We start from the raw sequence: 13,041 nt of genomic DNA, 5'->3' as shown, positions 1-13,041 counted from the left end.
ATTTCAAGGTTCACTGGGTTAGATAAGGAGTAAGATCTTCTCACCCAGTAATTAAGGCACTCACCTGACCAAGGGGAGAACTAAATGCCAATCCCTGCTGACATACTTTACAGTAAACAGCCTCTGCCTGTGCTTTTTAATCAAAGCAGCTCTAGCTGTGCATGGGTGCGGTTCACTCCTAGAGGTGTGTGCAAGAAGTGCTCAGAGCATTCCCATCAGTTCAAACCCTGCAGGGGATTGACGCAGGAGAATGCCTGATCTGCAGATCCAGATGTGCTTCTGTGGGAGACAAGTGTGGAACTCCTCAACCGTGCCAAGATGAAAGCAATTCTGGGTATATATGGAAGCAGGAATTTAAGGTGTGCAGGGAACCTAACTGGTAAAGACTTAGATGCCTATGGGCTTTAACAAGTGTTCTCTTACACTTAAGACACCTAAATGCCACCAAAGATGTACTTCAAATGCCTACATATATGGTTGTACATCTTGAGTTTAAATTGGTTGGCTAGGCTACCATTAAGAAGCAACAAATCACAGCACATACACAGTTTAAGACAATTACCATAGAAAGTAATGAGCACTTTTTATTGTAAAGAAACCAGTAATCGTATTTGCTATGAGCAGATGCAAAATATGATCATTCTGCTCAGAAAAAATAGGGCATCTTTACTGCTGCCTTTTAAAAGTAAAATAATTCTTCAACTGCTAAAATCAAATTAATTTCAGTATTAAAAACCCCAGCCACTAGCACCACACAACATGTAATTAAAATTACTATACTACTACTATTTGAGTTGCTTCTATTCATACCCCACCAAATTATTAAAACAAAGCAGTTACTATGGTAACTAATTCATTCTCTCCATCATATTATTTCTAAACATCTCAGCCTAGCCTGACTCACATGCCCTAAATTCCAGTTTGAAATTCTGAACTTTTGTACTGCTTATTGAAAAAGGCTTTTACAATCTATGTATTTAAGTAGATAGGGACAGCTGCTTTTGTTTATTGCTAGCTATTGCTAGCAGAAAAAAAACGTTACTAAATTATTTGAGTTTGATAAATTGATAGTGCTCACATGTAAGTGCAGAACAGCACTTTGGGAACAAAGATGGGAGTTTGTGGAGCACTACACAGAAAGCAGCACACACGACCATCTGCAGGTTAGATAAACTAACTACAACAACAACAACGTGGTTGGCAGATGTTGTGGAAACTAATAACACCTGTCTAAGTGGTATCTGATACCCAGAAAGCACATGGGAACTACTGTTTACTACAGTAACAGAAAAAAGAAGTCAAGGGGGAATAAGAAACAATAATACAATTCAGGGGCAAATGTTTTAATTTACATTTTAATGAAATTCCATTATATAGGTGGCTAAAATGAAAGATATTTATTGTATGCCACTGTAATCATTCTCATTCTTTTAAACTCATGTTAATGGCAGTCCTAATTTATTTTTCTTTGAATGTTATCTCTAAATATTTAAAGTATCTGCCACAAAATTATTTTTTCCCCCATCTTCTATCCATTCTTGTATTTGCTTGGCAGCTTTGGAGCATCTCAAGTTATTCGTAGAAATAAACCAGACTGAGAAAGCTAACATCCATCTGATTTAACTCTATTTTTAGAAGATTTACACATTAATGATGGTGGTAGTGGTGATGTGTATGTTCTTCAGTCCTCCTCTCTGAAGAGTTAGTGAGATCCTATTACTTGCGCTTTCTAGGAATAACTGCATATGTCTGCTCTATTCACCATTGTTGCTGTGAATGCTTAAGGTACTACTGGATACACCTGATAGAAATAAAATACCAGATTCGAGACAATTATTATTATTATTATTATTATTATTATTATTATTATTATGCTGCTCTGTTTTTTGCATTGCAATGCCCCAGAGCTCAGAGTGGTTAAACAATAAATAAAGGCTAGGCACAGAAGTCACGCATAAATGGATCTAAGTGATCAGAAACTGGTTTAAACTTGTAACAGAAGCTCAGTGCACATAAACCAGTTTCAAAATGGCTGAAACTGGATAAACCTGGATGAATGTAGTATAGGACTTAACTGATTCAGTCAAACCAGTTTATGAAACTTCTGTCCCAGACCCCTTCCTGGTTCAAGTTAAATCACAGTCCCACAGCACTGATTGTCTGCATCTAGCCATGGAGTGAAGGGGTATAAGCAGCAAAGAGAGGCAAAGTCATTTGCCCAAAGATTAGAAGAGCCAGGAATAATACACAGGTCTCCTGACTCCAAGTCCAAAGTCCCAACTACTAGATCAGTCTGACTTTTCCAAAAAGAGACCTTAGGAGAGAAAATCTTATGGGCTGGAGACAGACATTACACAAACTGGTTTAAGTGATCAGAAACTAGTTTAAACCTGTAACAGAACAGATGTTCAGTGCATATACACCAGTTTGAAAATGGCTGAAATTGGTTTGAGATACTACATCCAACCAGGTTCATCAGACATGACTGATTTGGATCAAACCGGTTTATATAATGTCTGTCCCAGACCACTTGCTGGTTTAAGTTAAAACTAGACTCCCCCAGCATCCCAGCATACTCTGTGGGCTGGGTGGGGCTCTCTGCTCTACAGTAGAGCTAGTCCCTCTCCCCTCTGCTCCCTGGCTGCAGCTCCAGCAGAGATGGCAGGCATTTGCCTGGCTTCCCCCTGCTCCCCACCTCCCTCCCCATCTCCTCTGCCTTACACAGACACCTCTCAGCATTAGCTAGCAGACCACATGCTGGCTATGGTCTGTGCTGTGGCAGATGGGACAAAGGCAGAATCAGCAGGTAGCTGGTAATGTCCCTCTGTTGTTTTCTTAATGAGGGGATAAACACTGTGTTATCAATTCCCTGCTGGGCTGGTCAGAAGGGGGGGAAACTCCTCCCTAATCAAAGCGTCCTGCTGGGGCCTGGCCATGCCACCCCTCAGCTCAGCACTGTGGAAGAAAAGGGAGGACTGCTCTAGTGCCCCCCCTGGTTTCTAGCCTGAGTCACTGCAGGCATGTGCCTGCATTGCTGGGATGTCTGTACAGTTACAAACTGATTTAGTCTAGCCAGGTTAGACTAACCTTCAAAGATTGAATCAATTCAGACTCAGGCTTTTTTAATGTCTGTCTGTAGCCATAGAGATAAGGGTTTAATGCAGAGAATGTTCTGACTTTAGGCCAGGTGGCTGCCCAGGCCAGACCTGACTTAGCAAAGTAAAGAAAAAGGCAGCTGATGCTGTGAGGGCTATAGAGTTTGTATTAAAGTTTATCTGCTAATGAGTCTACTCTCTACCTATGTAGTCCTTTGAGACTGAAACTTCTTTGAATGTAATGGTGTTCTTCATCAAAAAAGAAAAGTGCTGAACCCATGCTGGACAGGTGTCACATCACCATTGTGGATCACCGTATTGGGGGTTAGGATGGAATTTTACCCCACGGTCAGACTGATATGGACTACGTGGGGTTTTGCCTTCCTCTGTAGCAGGAGACCCTCTTCCTTGGATTTCTTGAGCTTATTTTAACCAACTTTGTAGCAGCAGGACACTGGCCACTGTGGCCTGCCTGTTTTATCTGTGGCAGGTTATGGTGTTAGATCTTTGTACATGGTAATTTAGATAGGGATGATCCTGCCTCCTGTAGGGGGCTGTTCTATATGACCTCTTATTCTATGATTCTATCTGCTTTTGTTTGGTGAATGTTGTGATATAACATGGTATATTTGACTAGGCAGTTGGCCTCTGCATTGCATTTCTCATTCAGCTCTTATGATCTTCCAGGGCAGATTGTAAGAGGAAGAATAGTGTCTAGGTTTCAGCCAGATTAAAGATCTAATTTTTAAAGGTATTAGCATTCCATACAGCATCTATCTGCATTGTCAAAAAACACATTTCAGTAACTAAAAACATTTTAAAATCTGGTATAGTGAGTTTAAGATCTCATTCAAGTATAATTGGAATGTGTTCCTATTGCTTTGATGCTGTAAAGTTTTCTTGGAGTGTTCCTAGACTTCCTCAATTTGCCCTGCGCTTAGGGGTTCACAGGTCATAGCAAGAGACTTTGGAGGGGAGATCCTGTCCTGTTGTCAGGTCAGAAAGGGACTCACAGGGCTCCAGAGTCATTTTTTTCAGTTAATGGGTCCAAAACATGGATGCGGTATCTCAACAAAAGTGGTAAAGTCTGTTCTGCTATTACATATACTGACAGCTACACGTGTACACACTTCATTTTTTCTTTAGAATTCTTATAACCAGTTCCAACAATTGAAATGTTTCAGTAAAAGAGTAATCTCTCTGGAAGAAGGGATGTTCATGGAGGATATTTTTCCCTGAAAGGTTTTACTGTTTTCTTGTTAAAACAATACTTTTCTTTTCATTAACGGGATACTGTTCAATACCATTTAGGGCAAAATGGGCTTTTAAGCCAATTTTCTTTCCATACTAGTAGCACTGCAACTTTGTAACATTGTAATAGCTTAACTATATGCAAATTCTAAATCTCTGTTTAGGTGGCACTTAATGAAGATTCAAATTACAAAAGCGATTTACAGAGGCAATCTTAATTCAAAAGGATGATGAAACCATCTTTCACTGCAAAATGTGCCTAGATATTGTATATTAAGAACACAGTAAAAGTCTGTGCAACCCTGTCCATAAACAATTCTATTTGATTGCCTTTTAAGAGATGTTTGTATTGGGATAGAAGAGAAATAAAAACCAAACAATGAAAGGTAAATTCTCATTAAAGACACTCAGTGACAAACTATTATACCATTTTGTTCTTAGACCGTTCATACTAACATCATATTCATCATATAATTGATTTCAAAGCCAGCTATTTCTGATTTTATTGCTCTTGTTTCCTGCCATTTGAGGACAACTGGCATTTTATAATTTAATATTTTGTCTAAGTCTCTGTAAACCCAGTATGCAAAATAATTTCCAGATTCTCCCTGAAAAACAAATCTAGGAAAACAGTTTAAAATTCCTCAAAAGTTCTCTTAAAGGTTGCGACATCAGAGCGCATAATTTTGGATTTTAAACAGTTTACTTGCAAAAATAATTTGATCACAAGCAGCCTGTACCTGAATCATATAAAATCCAAATTGGGTTATTCATAGAAAATTCAGATGGCTTCAAACATCTTCATTAGTTACAGTCGACAGATTTGATGACTATTCTGCAGGGAGAGATTTCTATAGCTTTTACGATCTGCTTTCCAATTTAATTTGTACTGGGTAGCTGAGGGAAATGGGAATTTTTCCAGTTCAGAATTTTTACTTATTTATTTACTAAAGGCATGGAAGTTTAGAGGATGACATTTTTGTGTAGGTTAATTGGTACTTTATGGAGGAGCAACTTTCACTTGGAAAAAACAAACAATAAAATATTAAGGATCTTCTAGCTCCCTCTGCTGCCCTAATCTTTCAATAAGCCAGACTCAAAAGAGTCAGGAAAAGAACAACATATAACTAAACATTCAACTGCATTTCTTGTAGGACAATTACATTTATTAAATATGTATTGCAAAGGTATTATATTCACAACACCAGTAGCTGTCAGGATGTAACACCTGACCGACCTTCTACTACAAAGGTTTAATTTAATTTGCAAATTGCTTACATACTTCATGATACCAATCTTTTTCTGATATCTGCATCAAATTGAATTTATTATTTTAAACAAGCCATTTCAAATGTGGTTGCCTAAAATTAAAGAATCAAGTCTATATTTGGTAGCCTAAATACCAATAAGTGACAGTGTCTGATTTTCAGAAGTGCTGACCAGTTGCAGTTCTTACACAAATCTGCAAGTCATGAGTACTCAACACTTAGGAGAACTACTCACCTTCTATTAACATACCTACTTAAAGACTTTAGGCAAATGGATTTAAAATATGGGGAAAATCTGGATTTTGATTAATATGGATGTGCCAATCTCAACAACACAGATGTGAAGAAAACACTGACCAATGTTCATCTCTTCAGTGTGTGGTTCAAACGTTCTACCGGTGGTCAGGATTTAGAGAATAACATTTGGGATCTGGCTATGGGCATGTTTCTAACATGCTAGGAAGAGGCCATAATCTGTTTCTGGGGATGTACAAATAAAACGCTGGAACAAGACTTGTTTCTAACTCTGGATAACATTATATTTCGAAATGTCTTTATAAGTGAAGACAAATAACATTTAAGGATTTAAAATAATAAAACCATCAGTTATTTCACCCCGCCTCTTATTTGAAACTCCCTAAGCCGACAGAAATACTGACATCAACTAAAGTGGTGGGATGATTACTAGAACTAATACAGATATCGACATGATGGCTTACAAAGTTAGATTTCTTCAGGACCATTAAAGCATAAACTAATCGTCTAAACAAACAATTCCATTATCATATTCTCTAACTGCTATTCAAATCTATCACTTTTCATAGTGAAATATGGCTGCCTGTCTGTATTTGGTTGACTGAGTAGCGTTTAAACTTTTCTAAAAAAATAAAAAACCAAGAAAAAAACCAAAGAACAAACATTTCTCATTAAGCGGATACAAGATAAGCTCCCCACCCCCCCACACACACACTTTTAATCTTGTGCTTGGAATTTTTAATTTTGAAATGAGGAAACTGATTCTTTAATCAAAACATTATTTTAAAGTATTTCCTCCTGCTCAGTTGCTCCCCTTGTAATAAAGTAGCCCTAATAAAATACTTTCTCTATCACTAACTTTTGTTTTCATGAGAAGTTGCCTCTTCTTTCTTAAATCTTCAAAAGAGAATATAAGTTTGTATTCCAAGTCTGTTTAAAAGAAAACTACTGCCTGGAATGTAAACTGGGATGCTAGGCTGGGTAAAAATTTCTTCCCCAGCATTTAACTTTAGAACGGGACGAACAAATGCCAACCCAGTTGGTATATAGGTGCAAAGAGACTAGAGCCTAACCTTTCCTTCAGATTAAAATATGACATGTAATCATATGACGACACCTAAACCTTAACAGATTACAGATACCCGGTAGTTGTGTTAACATTTTAATTAGCTTCAGCAGTTAACTAGTATATTGAAAGGAATAACAAATTTCCTCAATAATACCTCCCTCAATACTAGTTGCTCAAAACTTTCTTTATGGAGCTATTGAAACTATACATTTTGTAGTCCTTCCTAGCAATCAATATTACTGTATTTACTCAACTGTAAGATGACTCTGAATATAAGATGACCCCCCCCAATAATTAGATTCTTAGATATGGAAAATTTATAAATTTGTTATAACTTTCCAGGTATAAAATCAAAATACTGGATGGTTTGCTTGAATTCTCAACCCAGCCTCCCACTGCTGCAACAACAGGGAAAGCAGTTGTGGGGGGGGTTGAAATCAGATCACCCCCTTGCCTCTCTGCCTCACCTACTCTTCCCTGCTGCTACCTGCACCCCCCAGCTCCCCACGGCCTCTGCCCCTCCCTCCACCCCCCCAGCCTCTGCCTCTTCACCCCATCCCCCCTCAGTCTTTGTCTCTGCCTCCCCCCTTTTGCCCCACCCCCGACTATCCATCCCAGAGCACAGCACATGGAAGCTCAGCCCTTGCTTTCCCATGCAGCAATATCAGCACTGCTGACTAGCCAAGCTGACACTGCAGCAGTATCAGCACTGCTGATTGGCCAGGCAGGGGAAGCTGTTTCCATGAGCTCTGTGCTCATGGACAGGGGGGCAGGAGCTGCAGAGGGGAAGTGGAGAAGGGGGCAGGAGGTTGCTGTGGGAAGGGGGACCAGGAAGCTGCCTGTTCCCCCTCCACTTTATACATGAATGTAAGACAAGGGGCTTCCCCCTCCCCTACTTATTGAAGGAGAACCCCTCCTCCTATATTTGAGTAAATACAGTATATACAAGAGATTGTACACACGCTTTTTTGTTCCCTCAATGCATAACACTGAATAAAAATCACACACAAACTTTTCCTTAAGTAAATTTAGGGTTGCAAGTGCATCTTATTACTTTGAGTGTAAATGTCCATGCTTGAAAGAAAAAAGAAAAGAAAACCAAGAATAAATCCAAGGTAAGGAAGATGCCCTTTCCCCCTCCCTATAATACCACTGCTCGCTTGAGTTTTCCCTTTTCAACCCTACAGATCTAGAGGAGCAGAGATTTCTTCCTACAATTCATAAGAGGTCTCTTTAGGGAGCAGGGACTGATTGAGACCTGGGTTGCTGCAGTGCACAACATGTCTAGGAAGCATTCCCCTCCGTTGTGCTCATCATGCTCCCTGCAGGAGACCCAGGAAATGCAGAACCCTTTCCTACACCGCAGCCACCTCTTGGTACCTCCTAGCATGAACTGTTAGTTCCTGGCAAGCTTAAAATGGCTTTCCAGAACTGATATGGCAAAGTCACCCTCCCAACAATGGTCAGTAAACTACCAAGAGACTTAACTGAAGATTTTTAGAATTTAAGCAAATGTACTGCACTGTTTACAGTTTTGTTACAATATACAGTACAATAATAGCTTAATTAGAGCTAACCAATCTTCAAGATGCCAAAAACATATTTAGGATTTTTCAGATTACACAGAAAATGAACATATTTTATTTTTGTACTGCAACACTCTTCCAACTGCTTTGCCAAATGTATACTACTTCCACTATGCTTTGCAGAGAGCGTTTTTTCAAAGGGGGGCGAGGGACAAAGGAGAATATGATCCGTAGCTAATTCATCTTGCACATTTGCACGCACTTCATACTTTCTTCTACAAAGAAACTGTTACATGATACTTCACAACTTTGCAAAGTCCAACATCAGCTACTCGGATTAGAGAGAATCATACATATGCATCTAAAAGCAATTGATAATTACAGTACTTGAGGTGAAAGACCAAATTTAACTTTAATTATCTGTTTTTTCTAGCTCACCAGGGGTGTCAAAGATACAGCTCATGGGCCAGATCTGGGCTACAAAGCATCTCCATCCAGCCCCGAGTGCTTCCCCCTGGGTTCATGCTGACCCAAACGCTGCCGGACAGGCCTCAAGCACAGGATCTGGGATATGCATCACAGGTGGTGGCTGGTCCAGGTCCAGGTCAGAATGTTTTGAAATCTATTTGAAATCTCTGGGTTTATCTTAGGAGTCATGTGGTACCCTGCAACACCCTTAAAAAGATCTTGCAGTACGCCACGTATTGCAACCCTCTGGTTGAGAATCACTGACCTCAGCAATCCCACACAGATGCCTATCGACCCTGCTTTTGAAACCACAAATGAAAGAGACACCACTACTTCCTTATCTAGCTTGTTCTGCTGTCCCACAGTTCTTACAGTTAGGAAGTGTTGCCTGAAAACTGTTTTAAATCTTCTCTGCAGCAATTAAAACCGGTTGCAACATGTCTTCTATAACAGTCCGTCATATATTTGAAAATTTTCATCACCCCTCCTCCCCAAATCCCCTTTTCTCCAAACTAAACAGACCTAACTCTTTCAGCCTTTCCCCATATGGCTTGCATTGCAACTGCTTTTTCATTTTTGTTGTTCACCTCTGGCACCTCTCCAATTAAGCTTCTTAAAATACAGTACTTCAGCTTAGGCCTAACCGATACTAAGTAGAGGGCCATTATAAGCTCCATACAATACTTCTGTTAATACACACAAAATTGCATTTGCTTTTCTTGTGCAATTACACAAGAGACCAAGGCAAGTTATTGTACTACACAACAGTATATACCACTGAAAGTGTCTCCACAAAAAGGATCCCACTGAATGGAATCATAGTTGCACACAATCAACTTACAGTTTAAATTACCTGCTCACCTGCATTAAAAGATAATTAATTACTCTCAAAATAATGGAATTATTTTTTCTACTGAGTAGTAACTGAAATTTACTGATTCCCTTGCCATGCTTCACTTTAATCACTTACAGGTTTATAATGAACTCAGTGATGCATATTCAATTTGTTGCCTAATTTGCATGATCACCTACCATAAGCAACTGTGCAAATTACACAAAGACACAGGAAAATGGTCAAACATAGAAATGACCTTTTGCACATGCAGATACCGAATGTATTAGCACAACTGCTGCAGTTCAATTAATTTCATGCAAAAAGTTGGGACATATAATTGCACTTTCTGTCTTCAGAATTGTGACTACTTAATTTTGAGAATCAGGCCTCCAGTAATGGAAGTTAAGTGCATTATTGCTTCCCTCACAAACTAAATACTGGTGAAAATTCTGTACCATACAAATCTACAACCAGAACACTATTATTGTATCATTTTGAAGCACACTTCTTTTATAAGTGCTTGCTTACGCTAATGCAAAGTAACTTTAACAGTGGTATGTTATACCAGACTTACAAAAAATTGAACTATAAAGCAAAACACCATATAAAATAATCACAATAATTAGCATATAATCTTGTAACTAACTGGATTTGACAGTGAAAAATAAATACGAGTTTTAAAAAATATTGATCTGTTTAGAAAACAAATGTTTAGAATTAACAGAACAGATAAAATTAACTAACTTGCTGGGACTGACAAGAAAAATGACAGTGAAGACGAGCACTCTTTAACAGCTGTACCACATGTCCAGTTTTTCAACTTTATCCATTACATACATTTTGGCAAAATAATATGTTGGAAGCCGCATCCTAACATATCACTGCTTATAAAGTTGATGCGTTTAGCTACTAAGTCTTACATGGAGCCTTCATTAACTTCTGTTCCATTGAAAACTTTTCAAAATTGCATGGATAGTGAGCAACAAACTCACACAGATCCCACACTGACAACCATCGAGATGCAGGTAGATCCTCCTGAATACAGCACATCTCTGACATTTTAAAAATCCAGATTGGATTTCTGTAGCTCTAAAGCTGTGGGAAGTCACTTACAGTCCAAAAAGAGGTTAACATTTTTCATATAAACATCAAACAGCTTTAGTCATTCTGCATTCCTTAAAATATAAAAATGTTGTTTGTATTAAAATCCGGAATAATTTCTCTCTCACCTTATTCTATGTTGAATCAACATAACATTCCTGTATTGACACACATTATACAAATATAAATTGTGTGTGACATGAGATAAACTGACATCCAATTCATGAAAATCCTTCCAAGTAACAGAGATCTGGCTTCTACCAGTACAGATCTCTGTAGTACTTTTTACACTCTGTGCTGTTTGAAGGCTCAGTTACTGTTTCTTAAGCATATCTATTCAGATATCTGTAGAAGAATATCAGAGAAAATGGAAGACTCTTAATTAGTATACTAGTATGTCTTTGAAAACATATATTTAAAAACTGCAAGGGTTAAACTACCAAGCTGTAAATGGACTGACACAAGCACACAACAATGATGCTGAAATTCAAATACTAGATTTCTCTTATCCAGCTAGCTCTGTTTTCATCTCAAAACAGTGGACGCGCACAATTATGATAATCACAACTACTCATTCAGTGATTGAAAGCCTATAACGAAAGGCACTATAACTCAATTAAAAAGAAGTTTAATCACTATAAGAAACCCACTTCCAACTCCCAGAAAGATCATTAATTCATTAAACAGTTTAATGAAGTCACATTATAGATTGTAGCATCTAACCTTCAAATATACGATCTAGACGTTGCCGCTTCACTTTGTGTTTGTCCATGAGAGACATGAGACTGGAAGTTCAGAAAACGTCACCACGCACTCTGCAGCTAGACTTCAAGGAGCAGCCACAAATAAAAATTATTGTTTTCAAAATGTCTTCTCACCTGCAAAGAGAAAGAATAAAAATTCTTAATCTATAAAATGTAGATTATCACATTCAGATTTAGCATCTTATTTTGCAATTTTAAAAGTTTAGATATGATGATATACAGATTATTTTTAAAATGCCATATGATTATTTCAAAATAAACACGACTGAAGTTTTTAAAGAATGAAAGTGTACAAACAGAGCTTAAAAACTAAGACAATTTGTCTTTTCTATTCTTTTTTGTGTTGCTTCATATGTATTCTCCCATCTACAACATACCCTTTCTGTACCCATCCAGCCTAGATAAAATTATTTTACATCATTTACCCATTACGCTAACTAGTCACAGAAACATGCTTCCCAAACAGTGAAAGACATTAGTGTTTTTAATGACCACTTGAAATGCTAAGCACATTATAATATTTATAACAAGTCAGAATCTAAACCTTTCAATACACAGAAAGAGATCAATACGTAGAAACCTAGCAAACACATTCTGGGGCATATTGCATACGAAGAAATACATAACAATGGCATTCCAAGTGCCAACTTCTACACTTACTAAAATGGCAATTGGGCCTCAATTTTGGGCATGACCAGGGCAAGCAATGCAAGTAAGCACTTTTCAATTCCACGCAACTGAACAAGACATTGTGCAAGTAAAAATACAAATTAGATGTAACTGTCTTTCCTGGTCTGAAACACTGAAACATCAGTCATCATTTTAAGCTAAACACACACTGCGATCTGCCCCCAAATTGTATGAAAACAGAAAAACATGCATAGTGTGATCAGTATATCACTGATTCTGACTTTTAATGCCCACACAAACACATAATAGGCCAACCTTATGGGAATGTTTTGTGAAACAAGTCAAATGTAGTATTACAAACCATACAAAAAACTAGAACTTGGTTCCAAAATGATACCTTTTATTAGACCAACTGGAAAATGGCAAGAAAATTGTCCTTTTCTGCAAGCTTTTGAGATCAAAGTCCCTTTGTCAGGCTCTGGGAAAAGTGTAGATGGTACAAGATGGTAAAAAGTCCCCATAGGTAAACACTTAATTATTATACCTTTTCCCACCTTTTATTTCCTACACAACTTTGGTTAGATTGCATTATAGGAGCCCTAACAATTACTGATTCTTTCTAAAGACAAAGCATAAAGCAGGGCTGTACAACTTCTAAGCCCCAAGAGGCCACATGCCATGAGGGCTGCACTAGATGAGCCACAGGTCACCATGGGGATGCACCCTGGGCTGCTTCCCACATCTGTGTGGACAACCCCAACTGCTGCAAAGCATGTCCA

At 38.2% G+C, this 13,041-nt stretch overlaps 1 protein-coding gene across 4 annotated transcripts in view; it reads right to left on the bottom strand.

The window, feature by feature from the left end:
• The window catches only part of CTBP1 (C-terminal binding protein 1), a 434,128-nt gene that overhangs the window by 288,589 nt on the left and 132,498 nt on the right, over positions 1-13,041 (bottom strand). Inside the window, exon 2 of one of the 4 annotated variants that reach the window (XM_006033348.3) lies at positions 11,592-11,746. In XM_006033348.3, the coding sequence (XP_006033410.1) occupies positions 11,592-11,649 (58 nt within the window). In that variant the 5' untranslated portion in view covers positions 11,650-11,746. Of the gene's footprint in view, positions 1-11,591; positions 11,747-13,041 lie in introns of those variants that run through there. The other 3 variants (XM_025215127.1, XM_025215124.1, XM_025215126.1) reach the window with 3 other exon arrangements.

Source organism: Alligator sinensis, unplaced genomic scaffold (genome assembly GCF_000455745.1).
Source record: "Alligator sinensis unplaced genomic scaffold, ASM45574v1 scaffold214_1, whole genome shotgun sequence".
NCBI classification, from domain to species: Eukaryota; Metazoa; Chordata; order Crocodylia; family Alligatoridae; genus Alligator; species Alligator sinensis.
Note: the sequence above shows the minus strand (reverse complement) of the source record. Positions and strands in the feature narration are given on the sequence as shown.